The sequence below is a fragment of the Cervus elaphus genome, chromosome 14 (genome assembly GCF_910594005.1).
Source record: "Cervus elaphus chromosome 14, mCerEla1.1, whole genome shotgun sequence".
NCBI classification, from domain to species: Eukaryota; Metazoa; Chordata; class Mammalia; order Artiodactyla; family Cervidae; genus Cervus; species Cervus elaphus.
The window spans coordinates 45,022,441-45,042,736 of record NC_057828.1 but is presented as its reverse complement, the minus strand read 5'-3'; the positions used below and the strand labels follow the sequence as shown (position 1 = coordinate 45,042,736).

At 57.8% G+C, this 20,296-nt stretch overlaps 1 protein-coding gene across 5 annotated transcripts in view; it reads right to left on the bottom strand.

Annotated features, from left to right (window-relative positions):
• Positions 1–20,296, bottom strand: part of CASZ1 (castor zinc finger 1) — a 155,156-nt gene that overhangs the window by 38,814 nt on the left and 96,046 nt on the right. For 3 of the 5 annotated variants that reach the window (XM_043923791.1, XM_043923793.1, XM_043923792.1), the window contains one exon: positions 17,089–17,127. In XM_043923791.1, the coding sequence (XP_043779726.1) occupies positions 17,089–17,104 (16 nt within the window). In that variant the 5' untranslated portion in view covers positions 17,105–17,127. Of the gene's footprint in view, positions 1–17,088; positions 17,128–17,602; positions 17,951–20,296 lie in introns of those variants that run through there. The other 2 variants (XM_043923790.1, XM_043923795.1) reach the window with 2 other exon arrangements.

The following is a 20,296-nucleotide window of genomic DNA, read 5'->3' as shown; positions in this document are numbered from 1 at the left end:
GCCAGCCAGGGGAGGATAGGGCCCCAAGGCTCTCAGTGCTGACCGGGATCTGGGCACAAACTTCGCCCCAAAGACATGGAGAAGAGCCAGCAGCTTTCCCTTTCCCTCTTTCCCAGGCACAGTTCTTTGAGGCTCCACCCCTTGCCCCAAGATGAAGGACTCTTGGTGAGAGGAGAGTGATGCTTCCCAAGAAGCTTTGAGAAAGGGACAGGTGATGCTTCCCAAGTGCCCAGCTGCTCTGTTCAGGAGCCAGGCTGCAAAGAATGACAGGGGCTTCAAAGCCCTGGCCAGAGGAGGCCGACTGAGTTACCCAGCGTCAGGGGCAGGGAGGCTGTGCTGGGGGTTAGGAGGAGGACCGGCGGAAGGCAGGGCCCCAAGGAGGGCAGGTGGGGACAGAGACCTAACCTCTGTGCTCTAAGGTGGGCAAACTGGGGGCAGGTTGCTCATCCTAATCCACTGTTTCTAGAATCCCCAGCTTCTCCCCTGCCCCCCGTGGCCTGGCATGGACCCCTGGCTGGACAAGGCGCTTCCAAGGGTGGCAGCTCTCGGGGCAGAGGCTGCCCTACCTGGGTACAGAACTTTAGAACCGGAAGGGCTTTGAGGCCCAAGATGTCTGAGAGACTTGTCGAAAGCCCAGGTCACTCACTTGTCAGGACCAAACAAATCCAGAAACCCAATTCCTCATCTAGGCCCTCTCATGACCAGCAGATCACACTGCTCACTTGTGTTTGAGAGTTGAATTTCCTGCAGCCTTGGAGACAATCCCCTCCAGGGCCCATCAGCCCCGAACTACACAAGGGTTCCCTGCTGGAGAGGCTTCAAGCCCCTCACTCGCTCCCCTGGGCAAGGACCTTAGATGGTTCTAAAGTAGCCCCCCTAGGGTGCAGGGCCCGGAAGTCAGGCTCCTTAACTCACTGAGGGAAGCACAAGTGGTGTCTAGCTCTGTGACCTGGCTTACCAACGGAAATGGGCAGGACACCTGGATGGGTGACCACGTGTTGCAGGAAGGGGCTTCCTCTTTCAGGGACTGAGACCCACCCTCCCCAGAACTGTGAGCTGTGCTATGAAGGGGAAACAGGGCAAGCACCATTCTGGGAGGAGAGGAGAGACCTGGGAGAGAGAGGTCCGGGGCAGGTAAGCACAGCCTCCGGGAGCCCCAGGGAAGAAGGTGGGGATGGTAGCAGGTGGCAGAGGGGTGCCGCGGATGATGCTGCTGCCCCCACCCTCCCTACAGCCCATCTCCACAATCCCCCGGCTGAGGCCAATGATGATGACATGAGGGGACTAATTTAGGAGTATTTTTAAAACTGTGGCCCTGGTGGAGGGGTTTAGCAGTTGTCAGCCATCTGGAGTAAGGAATTACTGTCACCTTCCTGATCCTATAGTCCCTAAACCCAAAGCTGGTTACAGCTCAAGGGGGAGGCAGCAGGTGGGTGGGGGCTGGGGCCCGTCCCAGGGAGATGCCCACAGGCCAGGAAGCACCTTCTCTGCCCTCCTCGGAGGGGGCCTGGGGCCGGGGGAGGGTGCTGGAGAGCCCAGTGTCCTCTGCGCCCACTAGAGCTCCCCCACCCGCTCACGCACGCTCACTCCCTGGGCCATGCCGGCTCGCGCAGGGGCCGTCAGGTAAATTAGATCTGAAAGCTGACAATTTCTGACCATATTTCCTTGATTATTTCAAACAAATGCACAGCAGCCGCTGTAAGGAGATTAAAGTGACATAAACGTCCCGAGTGGGAGGGGGGAGGGCAGAGGATTCAGGTCACCCCCATCCGTCCCCCGCCTGACAGACGCTATATCGCTATCCAATCCAATAAAAAATCCCCCCCTTTTGCTTTAATTAATTTTACAGCTAGCTTGCTTAATTACTTTCAATCAAAATCCTCCTGCCATCGCAAAATTAGAGATGGTTGAGCTCCATTAGCCTAAATTCTTCATTTCCATATAGAAAAGAGGCTGTCTGCATAGCCAGCCTGGGCACCCGGCAGGACAGACGCCCGTCTGCCCGCCCGCTGCCAGCCAGCCCACTCCTGGCTTCCACTCCATGGCTATCTCTAGTCCATGTATTTCCCCTCATTCTCCTCCGTCCTTGCTCCTTGGGCTGAAAGGAGGTGAGGTCCCGGATGGGGTACCTTCCCCACTGCCCCCCACTCTTCCCAACTCGTGCGGGGACCGTAGAGCTGGGCTGGACTGCCAGCGTCAGCTGCCCCTGGCAAAAGAAGGGCCAATCCTGGGGTCTCTGCTAACGGGTGCCTCCTGCTCCCAAACCCAGGGCAGACCCAGGACCCTCTGCCTCATTCATCTTCATAAAGCAGACCTCCCAGCCGGGCAGAACCACGTCCAGCCTTGGACTTGGCCCCTAGTCGGTAAATACCACCAGAACCCATGTTACCCAGGGTCACCTCTCTGCTGACTCCTAGCTGGAGTCCTTGCTCACTATCAGAGCAACCCCAGGGCCAGCTGTCTCCATGGTGCTAACAGGCACTATAGCGGCTCCCATGTTCTCCAGGGGGCCCCATGAAGGCCCCTGCTCACCCTCCCATATCCCTAGTTTCCAGCCTGTGACAGCTGTTCGGGCTCCTCCACCCCCGGCCTGGGGCAGGTGGGTGGCGGGTCTGGGCTCCATCCCCGTCCTGTGCCTGCACCAGCTCCCTTCTCCTCCCCTCGGCCTGCCTCCTCCTCACAGCCCCCAACCTCAACTCCGGAAGCTCCACTTCAGGTTTTCCAGGCTACAGCCCTGAGTGTCACCACAGGGTCCAGCCCAACCTGGGCTCCAGCTGATTAAGGATCTGCAACAGGATGTAAGGATTACAATAAAACCTGGCTCCGGATCTACAGGGGCCGAGGGCCAAGTCCTGGCCCCGGGACTCCCCTCGCTTCCCCTTTGACATGCCCCTCCCTCTTAGCTGCCAAGGGCCAAGAAAGCCTGGGCCTCTGGGTCCTCCATGGGGTACTGGTTGGACTGTGAATGACTGTCATGGGTAGCATGCGGGACTCAGGCCAAGTCCGGTGGGAAAGCAGGACTGGGAGGGGCTGGGGAAGGGGACTGAAGGCTGAAACCTGCCCTGGACCCTCTATGGGGACAGGAAGCCAATCTGGTCCTCCCCCTCAGAGAACCCACAGGAAGGTGGGGTGTCCTGGGTCTGACTTCTGGAAGCTCTCAGTGAGGCTCTTCCGGGAGCAGCCTTCAGGGCTGCCCCATCGCTATGGCTGAAGGACTCTGGGGTTGGGCAAGGTAGTGAAACCTGGATCTTGGGAGCCAGCCTGCCCAGACACCAGGGACCCACGGTCAGTCTGCAGGCTCCGCTTGGATCTTGTGCTAAGGGTTAACCCAAGTCCTCCCCTTCCTGGGCTAGCTGAGCTTCTCAAATACATTCCTAAGTACCTATGGGCATGGTCCCGTTGGCCCCAGGGATCCAGGGAGAATGGTTTCACACATCAGGGAGCTCAGATTCTCATGGGAAGACCCATTAGCACCACAGCATTCCCCACACCACGGAAGGCACAGAGGGGAGGCCAGCTGTGAGTTCCAGGAAGGTATCCAGGCCCAGATCGTGCCTGGGAGGCCAGCAGGTGCAGAAGGTGGGGGACGGGGGTGTGGCCCCGCTGGGCTCCTGCCCCTCCAGCCTCTCTGCCCTCCACACAGGTCGGCATCCTGTCTCCTGTCCCCTCCTTGGGGAGCTGTCAACAGGGAGGGCCAGGGAGCTGCGAAGGGCACCTCTGGGGGCACCTCTGGACTTCCTGATCACTCTCCCTTCCCTTGGGCGCGGAGCTGAAGTGCTCGCTAACAGAGCAGCATTCCGGCTCTGCCCCTGAGGTACCAGGCCTGGCACAGTTGGTAGAAGGGTGGCTGGAAGAGCAAGTTCTGGGCTAGCTGCCCAGAGTTTGAAGGGGCTCAGCCGCAGTGGGGTGGTGAGGTCCCCACCCGTCCCGCCAGCCAGCACCCTTCTCCTCCCCTGCGCCTGCCTTCTCCTCACAGCCCCCAACCTCAACTCCGGAAGCTTGTGGAGCAGGAGATCCTGGCTCTCACCCCACTCACTCCTTCAACTCGGGAAACACTCCTGCATCTCGGGCCAGCTACCCCTCCTGGGCTTCCCTGGTGGCTTAGCTGGTAAAGAATCTGCCTGCAATGCAGGAGACCCGGGTTTAATCCCTGGGTTGGGAAGATGGGTCAGGAAGATCCTCTGGAAAAGGGGATGGCAACCCACTCTAGTATTCTTGCCTGGAGAACTCCATGGACAGGGGAGACTGGCGGGCTACAGTCCATGGGGTCGCAAAAAGTCGGACACGACTGGGCAACCAACACTTTCACCCCTCCTCCTACACACCCCTTAGTGGGTCTTGGCTGAAATTGTACTTCTTCCGGGAAGCCCTCCAAACTGCAGGCCCCCCCCGCCCCGCCCTCTCTTCGCATGCTGCTCTTTTAGCTAGCACTTCTGTAATAACTCAGTTAATGACCCCTCTGTCTTGCTAGACTGCAAGATCTGCAGGATGGGACCACTGTTTTAGCACAGCGCCTGACCCAATAAATATTTACTGAACGGATACAGAAAACTAAGTGCTTCTCAAGTTCATCAGGGGAAGAGCTGGGATTGGGGGGTGTGTGGCCTGACTTCTGTCCCAGGCCCCTGTGGAGCTCCAGGGTCTTTCCTATCCGTGAGGCTGGGACTAGGTGGGACTGAGGCTGAAACCCCTTCTCCTGGGTCTCTGGCCCTCTGGAGCCTCAGGTTCACCTCCAAATGCCCTTCGCAGGGCTCTGCCTGGAGAACAAAGGAGGCCCCAGTTGTTCCCACATTGCTCTTGGAGAGGAGCAACTGCTGCCGGCCAGGCCCTGGCTGAATAAAGCCAGCAACTGTTTGCAGGACAGTGCGATTGGCGATTCTCTCCCGCTACTCCTGTCTCTGTCCCAAAAAGGAGAAAGGGAAATTGAAAAAAAAAATGGGGAAAGATCCCATCCCAAGCCCCACAACCTCCCTAGCCCCTGCTATCCAGTCTGTCTGAAAATGTTATTAACACACAGAGGGCACGGGGACAGCCACCTGCCGTTGCAGACAACTGGGACAGCCGCAGCAAAGGGTGAGGCTGTGAGATCAGGACCCAAAAAAAGGAGGTGAGGGAGGGAAGGATTGGGGGTGGGGGGGGGGGTGGGACACGGGGCAACAGGAAAGATCAAAGAAAACTGACTCTGGAGAACACTGTGAATGCCCAGCTCAGCAGTCACAGGAAAGGGCCCCGAGGATGAGCGGAGGGAAAAGGCAGAGACCTGCAGAGACACCTAGAACCAGAGGGCCCAGGAAGGCCCTGGGACACCAGCCTGAATGGGGAGGCAGGGGGTTTACGTGGGGGCAGAGGGTACAACAGTGGGGGTTGGGGGGGAGGTGGCAAAGAAGGAAATGAGAAGTTGACTGGGGAAGAGGGAGAGAGGTCTATTAAAAACCTCTCAGTGCATAACACAAAATGTCAGGGTTTATAGCTTCATTCTTGGCATTGCCGGGACCGAGAACCCTGCACAGAAATGTCACCGCTTGTCATGTTTAATCACCTGCTGTTTGTTAACACCTTCCCTGCAAGGAGCCTGTCTCAATCTGCCCCTGGGCCCCCAAGGGACCCGGAAACAGAAAACATCCCCATCTCCTTCTTGGCCCTGCCCCTGGGGCCTCAAGGGAGGACCTCCATCAGTCATCCAGCTGAAGGCCTCCCCAGGAGCCCCAAAGTGACCCTTCCGAACAGGCGGGCCAGGGAAAGGGACCCACATGGTCCGAGCAAGGGGCCAGGACCTCTGGCCATGGACTACGTGTTCTGAGTGGCTGGAGCCAGGGTGCTTCCAGGCTGACTCCTTTCTCCTGCTGCCTTCTGTCTGCTCTCGAGGGCTGCCTGTCCATTCTGTTTGACCCACTCCTGTCCCCACCCCCTGACCCCGGGTGGAAGAGAAGAGAAATAAAAGAGGACCCGCTCAGATCCCTGCAGCCTGGAATTCACCAATCTGTCTACTTGAACAGCAACTGCCACATAACATCTAACATTCAAAGCCACCATCCTTCCAGTTACAATCCCGGATCACACCATCTGTGGCTCTGGCTTGGCTCTCTCTGAGCATGCTTTGCTGGGTTGTTTAGACTAGGAATTCTCAGTCCTACTGCCCCGTAATTCCTTCCCCTGGGGTGGGAGGGTGGAGTCGGCCACTCGAGCAACACAAGTCTTCCTAAGAACACCTGGCTGCTCTCTACCACTGAAAGCATGATGTGGTTAACACCAGGCGAGGGGCCGGGTCCTCTCTCAGACAACACCTACACAAACAACCCAGTCCCCAGACAAGAGCCCCCATGCAGGGGCAACTGTCTGCAGAGCAGCAAGTCGATCTTGTACAGTTCCCAAGGTGGCCCCATTACTTCCAGAAGTGATGAGGGCCAGTGATGAGCTGAGCAACAAGGGTTTCCCATTCTTCCAGCAAAATCCATGTTTACACAGAAACATATCTGACAAACATGCAGCCATACAACTGCCTCCCAGGAGAACTCCCATTCATTTAGACTTTCTTCCTGAAGAGCCCTTCGACCCGTCCGTTCATTCCCAACAGAAACAAGTCAGAATATTTTCAACTCCCCTTCAATCCTTCCCAGCAAATAGATGGCAGCACCCCTTTCTCAGGAGATTGGCAGTAATGAGGCTTTTAGAGGAGGCTTCCTCCGAAAAGTTCAAAATGCATTTGCATCAACAACTGCATTTTATCTTGCAGGGCAGGCCCAGGGATGTGTCCACAGGTTGCAGTGAGGATGTAGGTGGGGCCTGGAGGTGTTGGGAATGTGGGTCAGGCAGCAGAGTTACCATCCTGGCCCACATCCCCAGTGGAGGACTGAAAGAGGACTGCACTCCATGCTGCCATTGGAACTGTCCCTAGGGAAGCCCCCTTCCTCAAGGGCAGCCCTGGGTCTGTCTCCCTTTGAAAGTGTTAGTCACTCAGTCGTATCCAACTCTTTGCAACCCCATGGACTGAGGCCACCAGGCTCCTCTGTCCATGGAATACTCCAGGTAAGAATACTGGAGTGGGTAGCCATTACCTTCTCTAGGGGATCTTCCCAACCCACGGATCGAATCCAGGTCTCTTGCACTGTAGGCAGATTCTTTACCATCTGAGCCACATCTCTTTGCATTTGGAAACAAATCCCTAAGTGTCTCTGGGCCTCCTGTTGCCCCACTGGTGAAACGGGACAACTCCCTGTGTCTTTCTCCAAGGGAACTGAGAAGAAATGGATAGTCGGTGTGGTGTGTCTGGAGTCTCTCGGAAGGAGGGCACTGAGTAGACTGACTGGGTTTCTGCTTCCATGACTCTGTGTTGCACCCCATCCTCTCCAGGGAGGAGGGGGCTCACTGTTAAAAGGGTGGGGAGGGCTAGGGACTCAGCTGCAAGACCTTTCCCATGCCCAGCAGAGGTTTTCAGGTGGTGCCCTGTTGTGCTAGGGGAGGTGCGTGTGCACACCCACTCGAGTCCATAGGCATGTGGCTGAACACAGCCCATGGAGCTGGAGCAGGGCAGGTTTAGGTGGAGCGAGTTATGAACAGGAGACAGAGGAGACACGGTTCAATCCCTGGGTCAGAAAGATCCCCTGGAGGAGGAAATGGCAACCTACTCCAGTATTCTTGTCTGGGAAATGCCATGGACAGAGGAGCCTGATGGGCTCCAGTTCACGGGGTCGACAAGAGTCAGACACGATTGAGTACACCTGCTCACACAGTTGTAAGTAACCCAGCCTGGACGGAGACTATTCCACAGGCGCTCAGGCTCTCCAGGACCCTGAGGGAGGGGCCATGTCACTCAGCCCATCTTCCTGCCTCCAGGCCCCAGGGGCTTCACAGAACATGGGTTTTTCCAGTCCTGGGCAAACCAGGGCAGGTGGTCACCACATCGCTGACTACGTGGAGTGACAGCTAGGAACCTCTCCAAGGCCCCGCCTTCTCGGGTGTCAAGGCAAGCACCCCACCTCCTGGGTACGCTGCCTGTGGGAGGTAGGACCTGAGCCCCTTCCACTTCGGGGATTTGAAAAGCTGGTCCCCATCGTTGAGGTGGACTCTGAACACACATGGAATGTGTCCCCCACCAAGTCAATAGGTTCAGGGTGGAGCCCCAGATGAGCCAGGAGCAGGGTCTGGCCTGAGGTTCGGGGGAGCCCCAGGGTCCAGAGCTGTTTTGTCCAAGCCACTTGGATTTATCAGATGAGCACGGCCTCCCAGCCAGACTCCCTGGTATAATCCTTTCATTAATTTACTATTCGATGGAAAATTACTCCTTACCCAGGAATATAAGTTTTCATCTTATTTTAAGTTCGATTCTTAAAGCAATTACCCAGGCATCTGGCAATGACTTCACCGCTGCGGCCGGGCCCTGGAGGGGAGAAGCACAGCCCTGAAGCTGCACAGACTCCTGGCTCCCGGCCCTGGAGAGGAGTTCAAGGAGGACTGGGAGCCCCCAAACAACTGGCCTGGGTCCTGGGAGGGAAGTGGGGGGGCACACCACCGTCTCTGATATTTGCTGTGTGTGGAAACGCTCTTCTCCAGCACCACCTGCCCCATGAACCCACTGGTGACAGTTGTTGAAAAGCCTCAGCAGCTGGTGCCGCGGGAGCATTTTCTATTTTTAATTGTTTGATCGGAATATTAACTCATCTCCGCCCGTTCCCAAGACACACTTCCCAGCCAGAGGGTTTCCCCCGTTCCCCAGACCTTTTTCTGTCTCCCTCTCCAGTCGGAAATCTACTTTGAAAGTAATAACTGGAAACACAGACCTCTGTGAGTTTGCAAAGGATCAGCGCACGGGAGAGAGAAAGAAATGAGGTCCTCACCAGCCAGCATGCCCCGAGCAGACCTCAGAGCCACAGGCAGGGCAGGTGGCTCGACACCCACAGGCACCGCTGCTCCCCGCCCTCCCCTTCTTGGCCAGCCTCTCCCTCTCCCCTCCGGTCAGCCCCACTGACCCAGTCTGCTCACTCGTCAACCTCAAGTGGGGCGGGGACGCTCAGGAGCCTCCCAGGGCGGAGGCCCCGGGAGGGAGGCACGCGGCCCGGCTCAGTGGCTGACTTTCCTTTCAGCTGCCATTTCCGAGAGGGAGGGAGGGGGAGAGGGCAGCCTCTCCATGGAGCCACGGGAGAACCTGCCAGCCCGGCCTCCGGGGAGAAACACAAGGGCTCCAGGCCCAGCTCCGACGGGATGGTCACCTGGCTCAGCCACTGCCCGAGCTGCTGGGGACAAACTGGACCCCGGGGGGCCCCCTCACCCGTCCTCGGAAGGCACCCCCCCCAACCCAGCAGCAGGGCCACTTGGCCTCCTCGCCCTACCTGCCCTTGGCCCCCCTGCCGGGCTCGTCCCTCTCAAGGTCGCAGGGCTGTCCACACCAGGAATATTTACTCACCAGACTGGCCCTGTTAGCAGCACTCACCACAAATATGCTTTCTGATAAAGTTGGCAGAAAAAAAAGTTCTAGAGCTGGAAACAATGTCAGAAATCATCCCCTACCCCCACCCAGGGAGGGTGAGGTGGGGCCTGCGAGCAGGTCACACAACCAGCTCCTGGGGGAGGCTTCTGTCGCGCTCTCTCACTTTTCTCCTTCCTGTTTTACCTCCCAACATAGAGCCTGTTGCCAGGGGACCAAGGGCTGGGGATGGCTCTGCACGAGCACCGGGTCCTGGCCCCCAAAGGGCATGGCCCAGAGGCAGGGGTGTGGGCAGCGGCCCTCTGTTTCCCCCGCCAGGAGCTCTCTCGGGGGCCTCTGGGGGGCGAGGCCAGGCGGCCTCTCACCTCTGCTTCTCCCTGGGCAGTCTCACCTCGCTGAGCTCCTGCCCACCCGCCCGCCCTCCCTCAGTGCACATGGGCTTTAATGTTTTTATTACCTGTTTGACTCGCTGCCTTATTGCTTCTCCCCTTAATGGGGCCGTAACCGTGGAAACGAGGAATAAACGGCCACCAGAAAATGAGATGATTAAACAGGTCACCCTGGCAAAACAAACTCAGCCAAGGAACCTCTGGGGGGTGGGGAGGGCAGGCTCCTCCTCCCCCACCCATGGCTGGAAGGCTTGGACCAGACTGGGGACCAACGTCCCTGTCCCTGAACTGGGGCAGAACCAGGAGGCGCCCCCTGCTGGACAGTGTGGCACCTGGCCCGTCCCTTCCTCAGGCTCCCGGATCTCCCAGGCAGCCCTCCTTAGCTGGCCTTGGGCCCTGCGCTCTTGGGCCGAAGGGGTGGCGAGGACGAAGGCACAGGCCGAGAGGAGATAAAGATCATCGCCAAGGAGGAGATGCACTGCCTGGTGACATAAAGCTCTAGAATTCTCTCCCCGCTGACTTCCTGGATGCCTCCGACTTTCTCACTGGGCACTTTCTCCCATCTAGTGCATCTCCAGCTCTCATGCCGCATCGTCCCCCACCGCCCCCCCTGGGGTCCCTGAGTTCCTGGAGAAAGCTCTAGAAGAAAAAGCCAACCTAGGCCAAAGTTCAACTTGGGAAGGTCTCCTCCGAGAACCCCTGGTCTTTGGAGCCACGCCACGTGTCTGTGCCTCCGCTGGGCCAACCTGCTCCCACAAAACCTCAGGGTGGAAGGCAACACGAGAGGGCCTTCTTGACAGTAGGCAGGATTCCTTAACCCCTCAGCACTGGCCAGAAGAGCCCCCAGGAGGGACCCCGTGGGAAGCCAAGAACAGACCCCAGAGCCAGCACAGGAGCAGCCGAAACCACCACGCCAGGGGCAGAAGGGTGTGGGGTGGGCCTTAGTACATGCCACCCCTGCTTTCTGGCCTCACTCCAGGCACTGCGTCCACCCAGCTGGAGGGGTCCTGGGCCTGCGGGGCAGGACCTAGAGAAGACGGACATGCCACAGTGAGCTTTCTGCTGGGGACAACCAGAGACAGGCAAGGGAGGAGGCAGAGGAGAGTCTCGGACCCTCCGTTGGCCACTGCCCCCGGTCCCCTCCAGGGCAGCAGACTGTGGGTGTGTGACCTCCCCACCCCAAACCACGGTCATGGCTAGCAGCTAATGGGGCCCCTGTCAACCACTTGCTGCCTGTCTTCATTCTCATGCCCACTTTCCCCCTCATGTCATCCCTCATCCCAGCCCCACTCCTTCCTGTAAACCAGGCCTAGAAAGCTCTGGAGGAGCCAAAGCCCAGGTCCCAAGGCAATCAGCCAAGTGTTTCCTCCCCACCTCCTGCTGCCCCGGCTCAGAACCTGGAGAGGCACATCAATCAACCCACTCCACCAGCACGAACGGTGGGAAGGCACAGGGTCGGCCCTGGACCACGCGCTGGAGGAGACGGGGATGCCGAGCTAACTCTAATGGTCACCATTATGAGCAGCAGCAGCAGCAGAAGGCAGGGCTCCCGGCCTTGGCCTCCTGGGGGAAGGTACAGTAGTCTGAGTGCTGCGCTGACACACCAATGTCATGGGTATAACCAGATCCTCAGAGCAGCAGGCCCCTGGCCAAGCTCTGATCTCTTATCTCCTTCCAGGGCCAACTGGGTGTGAGGCTGCAAAGGGGGAGGGGTAAGAAGGTAGGCAGGAGGGCCTGGCTTTAGGGGGCTGGGCGGCCTGGGCCAAAAAGGGCAGAAAACTATGGTTGCACAACGGGAAGCAAGAGTTCTGCTCTTCAGGTTGGGGGAGGAGAGAGGGCGAGGGGAGTGAGGAGTTCGCGGCAAGAGAGGCAAGGGACTGGCGGAAGTCTGGAAGGTGTGGGTGACGCAGGAAACATCGTCTGCCTATCTCCATCTGTCCCAATACCTCCCATCCTTTATCAAGTTCAAAGGCCACTCCTTCACAAAGCTCCCTGGGTGCTCCTCTGCCTGGTGGGACAGGGAAACACACCTGTCTCCCTCCACCAGGCAGACCCCAGAAACCTGGGAAGGACCAGGTGGCCTTCATTGTTGCAGCTCCTACAGCGGGTGCTCCCCAGTGCTTCCTAAGAACTGCAGGCCCCACTACCTGCCTGGGGTGTCCTCCCCTTTGGGGGTCAGTATGTCCTGGTGAGTCGGGGTTATGAGGATGCTACGCCGTAATCAGGCAGCCAGAGGGGTGAGCGCTGGACCACCAAGCTGCCCCTGTCCCAACCCATCCCCGAGAAGCGGCCCCCTCCCCCTCCGCTCCCTGGGACCACGAGCCCTCCTCCACCTCCGTCTCCTCCTCCTGAACCCTGGCCCAGCTACCCCGGAACAGCTGCTGCCTGCCGTGGGGACCCACAGGCTGTAATTACTACAGAGCAACTTCCTTCCCCCCCAGAAGATGATGAGGAGGAGAAGGAAAAGGAGGAGCAGGAGGAGGTGTGGCGGCACCAGGTGGTCAAGGTTTGAAAACCAGTGCAGGGAGGGCAGTGTAAAGGGCACGCCTTGGGGGCTGGCATTGGGGGTGGGGAGCAGGGGGGGCATTGTGTGTGAAGAAGTGGCCTGACTATATTCTAAGAATGCTGGGCCAGGCAGAGGAGGCTGCCCGAGCGGGGGTGGGTGCATCACTAACCTGCCAGGTCTAGGAAGAGTCTGGGCCCAGAGCCTCCGGGGCCCCACCCCATCCCCTGCCCAGGGACTCGAGCCAGGGGCAGCAGCTTTAATGAGGAGATGCTGCTGCGTGACTCAGCCCTCCAAAGGTGCCTCCATTTATTTTATTTTTCCATCATAAAAAAATCCAAGCTGCAACTCGGCCAGATTCCTCGGCCGTGGGGGATGGGGGAAGACCAGCCCAGAGAGGACTGACTAACTGGCCCCAGTGTCCTTCTTAGAGGGGAGACTTAATGGGTTCGTCTGGTTGATCCCAAAGGGAAAAAGGGCCTGGGATGGTGTCCCCCGAGGGCTCCTTCAGACCTGCCCTCACTGCCTCTGTCTCCTGTTGGAGGAGAATGGCTACACCAGGCTTTTGATCCAGAGTAATGCTCTGATATCACCAACTAGTGCCGGGGTTGGTTCAAGGGGCCACTTCACAACCCGCAGCTGCCTCTCTCAAATGCTTTCTTAAGAACAGCAGGTCCACTCAACCCCTTCCCAGGGTGTCCCACTGAACCCTCTCGGCAAAATTAGGTTGGGAGTCAGAGAACCAGAGACCTTAAAGGTCATCTGATGCTTGTGTCCCTCCAAATGTCACAGCCAGCCTCTGCTTGAATGGTACCAGGAAACCCTCAACTTCCGAGGCGGCCCATTCTGTGTTTGGCTCTGACTGCTCCTTCCTGCCAAGATGGCACCGAAGCACCTACCCCTTGCAGCAAACTGGCAAAACCGGTGCTCAACCTGACAGTTGGTAGGGACTGGCCTCAACTTAGACTGGTCAAGTGGGTGTATCTGGCCAAGTAAAGGCTCGAGGAAGGAAAACTGAGGACAACTGGCTCTGCCCCAAGCCCAGCATGGAATCTCTTCCTTCAGAAACACCACAAAAACCTTCCCAGTCCCCAGTGTACATCGGGGTGAAAGTGTAACCACAGCCAGCAAGGTTCCTAGAAGCCTCCACTCCTGGCAAGGCCCTGGCCTTCAACCAGTGGCTCACAACAGTCCTGAGAGTCTAGCGGTGGGCTGACACTCAGACCCAGCAGGGGCTGGGCTCAGGAAGCCGAAGCCTTTGCTCTCTGGGGTCAGATACTGCCTGGGAGAAGTCTGCAGCCTTGCCTCTCCTTCCCTGAGACTGTGAATCCTCGAAGCACATGGCCACTACGCTGTTCCACTCTAAGAACTAGACTACTAAGCCAATCTGTCTCAGCCTCCCTTGACCCCATCACTCCTGGCCTCATCCACAGCTGAGCCCATGGCCAGCATACAATGTTGGGGGTCTGTATGCCATGAAAGGGGGTCCGGGCCTGGAGTCTCAGCTGAGCTGATCCCAGGGAAAAAGAAGCAGGCCTGGTTCAGTGAGTAGTACTGATCCCTCCCCTGACTCACCTCGACGACACAGCAACAGCCACGGGGCCTAGTGTGCAGTGCTGGCCCTCATGGTTCCCGCTGGGGTCCCTGGTCATCTCTTTGAACTTGCTCTCTTGCCCATTTTGCCCTTTACTTGGCAGAGTCCACCTTGGGTCCTCTGATGGACAGCTCCAGCCCTGGAGAGCCCCTCCCCATCTTCTCAGGATCTCCCTAGGGAGATGGGGGGCACTTACAACTAGATCCTCAAGAATCAAGGGCACGAGTTTCTTCTCAAAGCTTAACCGCTGTTTCAAAATCATTTTCACCCCGGCCTCCAGGTTTTCTCAGGGCCTGGGAATCAGCCTAGTGGGGCCTAATCCTGGGGAGCCTCCCAAATGCAGCCTGGATTCACCTGTGTCTGAAAGCTTCCTTCTTCCTCCCCTCCCCCTCCTGGCTCCCTCCCCCAGGGAAATCACTCTAAAAGGGCCTAATGGAACTATGTCCTCCTCTCTTCCTCTCTCTCCTCCCTCCCTCCCTTTCTTTCTCTTTCCTCTCTCTTTTTTTTTATTAGCATTTGTGGAATTTATTCCCAAACTCTCCTAATCTTCCGTACACAACCATTTGATTTGCATAACCCAACCCCCTCTCATAAAAACTGGCTGCTAGTTTAATTAAAAAATGTAAATTTGCTGTCATCTCGGGGCCTGGTGAATTAGGACGACATCGGCATTTTTTATTGCTAAAGACGTCCAGATTGATCCAGCCCTTGGCTGAACTATGGTGGAAGAAAAGGGATCCACATGGTCCCCGAGGCCCTTGAAGTCCTGCTTGAGGTACCCCTGGGGTGAAGCCATGGTTCTCCCACCACTGAGTTACTTATGGCTGGAGTGCTTCCCTAGACCTGTCCGAGGCTGGAGGTGATGTTAATCCACGATCTGATGTTTATTGGGTCCCTGGTGCCAGCAACCCTTTGGGGCCCATGTCTCCAGTCTTGTACAGTGCTAGCTGCCGGTGATGGCCTCAAAGAAGAGAGCCCCTCACCACACCAGAAAAGAGCCCAGGGCAGAAATGAGGCCCCTGGCCTTGGCTGTGAGCAGAAGTACATTCAAGAAGTCGACGAAAGATGAGACGGAATGAGCCCAGAGACAGGCTCAGAGGGGATCTCAGAGTTCCCACCTGCTTCCCTTTTTTTGTGAAGAGGGGAAAAAGTGCTTTTCTTCTGAAGTCCTGAGATTAAGTGAAACTTCCAAGTTCAAAGAAAAAGCTGAGATGGTATCACCAGATGACTTCTCCAGGAAACAGTCAGAACTTTGACACCCTGGACCTCCCCTCACTGAGTAGCCAGAGCCCAGGCCTGGGTCCTGCTGAGAGTGCCCTGCTCCAGCTACGGGAGGGACCTGCTGACCTCAGGGGCCCTTCTAACTTCCAGGAAAAGTTCCCAGATTCTGTCCCTAGAGTGCAGGGACAAGTCAGTGCGGCAAGAGATTCTGCCACCCACAGGCCCAGCAGGCCCTCTCTCCAGTTGGGGATACTCTATGGAAGGGCTCTGAAGTGTGCCCCAAGAGCAGGCTGATGTAGGGGGGAGGATGGACGCCAGCTCCAGCTGCCATCGGGGTTGGAAGAAGGAAGATGAAGAGGGCCCAACTTCCAGCTGAATAATGCCTGGGTCCCCTGTGCCCACCCACAAGCCCAGGATCATCTGCCCCGAGTTAGGGAGCAGTGCATTACCACCACTGGTCCATCTATAAGGTCTGCTTCTCAGCTGGGATGGGTGGGGGCCCCCTGTTTCTAAAGAAAAGGGGTGGGGCCTGAGAGGGAGTTGATGAGACACTTGATTAGAGGTGGGGGCGGGCTGTTTCTCCGTTGGGGGGGAAGGGCAGGGAGGGGCAGGGTGGCAGCCCTGGCCTCACACACCTTGACCACTTTGCCCAGCAGGGGGTGTCACACCCTTCCTGGGCACAGAGGTCGTGTGGACATCCACATGGGATTCACCAAGATCACACCTGGCGGAACACAGTCTTAATACTCCCTCCCCCACAAACACATCTCCCTCCTTCCCAACGCCAGCCGCCATGTCCTGTCACTGGGTCCCCCAGTGCTGCCTCCCTTTTGACTTCAAAAGGTCAAATGTTGTCCCAAGGGGCAATGCCATGGACTTGGGCCATTATAAACAACAACTCTGACCCATACCACCTTCCATAAATGAAACAGAAGGGTTCAGAGATCAATCTCCAGGAATTATCAACCTGTTTAGCACAGATTTAAAAACATTTAGGAAGAAGACAGTGCCTAGGGTGAGGGTCCTGGTCAAAATTCCATTTCAATACAGAGGGCTAATGGGAAGTCTTGAGGAATTTAAAGTAAACCATCATTCTAGACTCAGATCGGAAAAGAAGTGTTTATACAATTTGATTAAAACCAATAAAACACCAAAATCTCAGGATAAACTCTGCTCCAGGCCAGCACTATGCTATCTGGAACCCTAAACTAGGTGCCATGCTAGGCACCCCAAAACCCAGACGTCCAAATTGAGTAGTCTGTCTGGTCTACCCTCTCCCAGGGTGGGGACTAAGGGGGATCGGAGCGAGTCCCGGGCCCCTCACTTTGAACTGATAACAGCCGCCTCATCCCACGGGTTCTCAGGTGAAAAACACTCATTAGCCATAATAAGCAGCTTGTTCATCCGACACGGCCTTGTCCCAAATAAATTAAATTCCTTTACCTTGAGACAGTCGCCCTGAAACCAGACTAACCACCTTTCCCAACAGGACGCTGCTTTCAAAAACTAAACCAACCCCCCCACTAAAAAAATAAAAACACACACCCCACAGCCAGACACATAGAGATCTTTCCTGGGGAAAAAAAAAAGGTACAGAAAAAACACGCAGCCATTCAAAAAACACGGAGAACAAAAAAAAAAAAAAAAAAAAAAACCCCACAAAAAACCCCTAAATCCTCTCTCTCGGTGCCCCCCAGCTCCCGCTCCTCTCTGTTCTTTCATAATGACAAGCATCAAATTAGTCACAGTCACTAAGCAAGTAACAAATAATAACAATAATATCATCAGAAGCCTCGCAATCCAGAAACCAGGGCGAGAAGCGCAGCCGGCATCAGACCCTCTCCAGGCCAGCCCCCACCCCCTGCTCAGCTGCTACCTCATTGGGCTAAAAATAATAACTTCCGTAAAAGAACCGAAAGAAAAGTGAAAGAGCCACCCCCTGGTTCCCACCGGCCGGTACCTGTACCAAGATCCATTCTCCTCTCTTTGGTCCCAAACTCTTCAAGGATCGCCAAAAAAAGAAGAGGAAAGAAAAGAAATCTGTTTAGTCTCTCGCAGTGTCCCCCACTTCCCACCCCAGCCTCCCCCCTCGGCTCCCCGCACCCTCCCCCCATCGAGGGGCGGTCAAGTCCCCGGGACTAGGGGAGCGCTGAGAACCGGGACCCAGAGGCAGAGCGAAAGTTTCTCCCTCCCGCCCCGCTGGCTCTCGCGCTCCGGCATTGCACACTCAAAGCAGCTCCTCGCCGCTCTCGACTTTATTAAACTAAAAGAGAAACTATTTATAGACACGGCCCGGGTCTGGGGTCCCGGCCGGCCCGCGAAGCCGAGGGGCGCCCCCGTCCGCGCCCGGCCGGGCTAGGCACCCGCCGCCCCCGCCCCGCCCAGCCGCGCCGCGCCGCGCCCCCCGCCCAGCGCCCGGGTCGGAGCCCCGCGGCGGCGCCCCCTGCCCTCCCCCGCCCCACTCCGGTACTCACCATAGTCGGAGAGTCGAAAGCCGAATTCACTTAAATAATCAACTTTCATAATACTTAATTAATGCCTAATTGCAACTGATTACTCCCCGAATAACAAGTTGTTTTAAAGCCCTGATGTCATTGCTCCTGACGGTAACACTCAGGGTAACAGTTTGGCAGGAGGGAGCGGGCGGGCGGGAGCGGCCGGGGGCGCTGCCAGGCGCCGAGGTGATTGGCAGGGCGGCCGCGGCGCCGCCTCCTCCAGGCCGGGCCCGCGCAGCCCCGGCAGGTGAAAGAGCAGAGCTCGGCCCGCCCGCGCCCGCGCGCCCGCGCGCGCCCGCCCGCTGGGATGCTGGAGTGAATGGGCTCGCGCTCGCCCGCCCCGCGCCCGCTCCCTCACGCACGCCTCCGTCTGATTCCCCCCTCCCGCCCCACGCGCGCGCGCGCTGCTCACACGCGCGCCCCCGCCCGGCGCCCGCTCGCGAGCGCGAGCGCGCGCGGCTTCAGCGCACCGGCCCGGGCGGCCAGCCTTACTGGCTCAGCGATTGCCCAAACCTTAGACTTAGGAGGGAGGAGGGAGGCGGGGACTCGGCGGCCGGGGACGGGCGGGAGCGGGGAGGCGGGCGGGGGCTCGGCGGTCCGAGAGGAGCCGGCGGCCCGCTCTCGCGCCCCCTCGCCAACTCTGGCCGGACGCCGGCGGGCGCGCGCTCGCACGCTCCCCTCTGCGCTCCGGCCCCGCGAGCGGACTCGATGGCGGCCGCGCGCGGACTCCCTCCCCGGCGCCGGCCGGCCAAGGCTCGTGGCGCGCGCGGCCGAGCAAACTTTTGGGCGCGGGCGGGCGCAGGTGTGAGCGCCGCGGGGTCGCGCCTACTGAGCCTTACTCAGCGGCTCCCCCTTCGCGCGCCCCTCGGGTTTGGGGTGCGGGGTACCAGGGGCTTTCTTTCTTCCCCCATCCCTGTTGTTAGTGGTGTTTTTTAGTTCCGAGGAGAAAAGACTCGGGGGCGGTGGGCCTGGGTGTCCCGCGGAACACGCGCGGCGGCTCGCGCTGTTTCGCACACCGTGGCCCCCCGCAGGCTTCATGAGTGCAGGGACCCCCGAGGTTCCACCACTTCGGTTTGACTTTGCATTTAAATGCACCCTGGCACCACCCCGATCCCTGGTCTACCCAGGTCCCCTCTACGTCTCTGCTTTCGGGACCGTCCTGCTCCTCTTGCTGCCGGAAGTTCAGCCCCCGGCCCAGCCGCCGGGGCAGCATCTCCTCTCTCACCCCGCCTTGGCTACGAGTCCTAGGAGCGCCCACCCCACGGATCCGCGCTGTCACTTGGGTTTCCAACCCGGCCTCTTGCCTCCGCCACACCCCATGCAGGGCCCGGGCAGACAGGGCCCAGACAACCCTCTGCCGAGGAGCCAGCCTCCTGCCGCCTGCCCCCTCGGACATCGCCACATTTCCAGTTTGCCAGTTCATCGCTGGACCAGGCAACTTGTTCTCTCCTTGCCCTCTTTTCACCCTCAGAGAAAGCACGTTGGTGGGTCCTTCTGTCCCCAGAAGTTCCCGCTGTAGCCAGATATGTTGAGATGCCTTCAATTTTAGTCACCTAGGTTACCCACGGGGGTGGGGGGGGGGGGCCGCAGGGCGAGGAAGGAAGCAGGCAGGTGAGCAGGAAGCTGGCGGGTTTGCAGGTGAAACACCTGGACTTCACTGTCCCCAGCTCTCCCTCGGGCCCTCCTGCACCCAGCCTGCTACCTTCTTCTCCTATCCTGTTTCAGGGGAGGCCACACTTCAATGAGGGGCTCGGAGCCCAGGCTTTCTGCTCTCTGTTCTTTGGGCAAAGTTCAGCAAAATGGCGCTGGATTATTTTTGCAATATTTCTATTTTGCAAAGGGAGGGACCTAGGGAGACCTTGGGGCAAAGATGTCAGGGAGTTTAACTATCTACGGATTCTCCCACTTTCCCCTTATTTTTGTTCTTTTTTTTAAAAATTGCACTTTAGTTCCAAGTGGCCTCACAGGGAGGTTAGCATTGCTTCCCCATCTGACTGCCCTCCTTGATGCCTTCTTGGCAACCCCCATCCCTGGTGGTCACACAAACTTTACCCTTCAGGTCTGCCCCATCATTACTGAGGATGAATAGCTGGAGAGGCCCAAGAGCTCTGAGGGTACCCCAGCCCTAAAATCTTGAATAAGTGACCAGAGCTCCTTAAACAAACCAAGCTCAGTGTTTCCTAGATGTTGCTGGCACAGGGCAATCAAGCAGTGAGGCCACAAGGTTCTGCTCCCCACACAGGATCTCAGAGAGGGCACTGCGGCTTCCAGGACTGCTCTGGGGTACACACGTGCCTCTGGGTCCTCCCACCCCTGACTCCCCAAAGCAAGGCTTATAGCTTTGGGTTGTAACAGCAAGCAGCCCAACCCAAATCCCAGTCTGACTGGCTGCTTCCTGATGTGGGCAACTGTGATGTAGACAGAAGCCTGAAGACATAGAGGTGAAAGGGGAATTTCTGGCTGCATTTGAAATATGCACCTATGGGGAGCTCCCTGCGTATATGGCCCACATGGCCTATAGGCTGCCTATGAATGTCCTTCTGGGCTTCTAAGGATGGTGGTCAGGGCCTGGAAGGGCCTGCCTGCCAATTACCCACCACAGGGCCGATAGGATTGGCTGCACAATAACTTTGGACCTCTGGTGGACCAAGGCTGGAGAGGAATGGCTGAAGG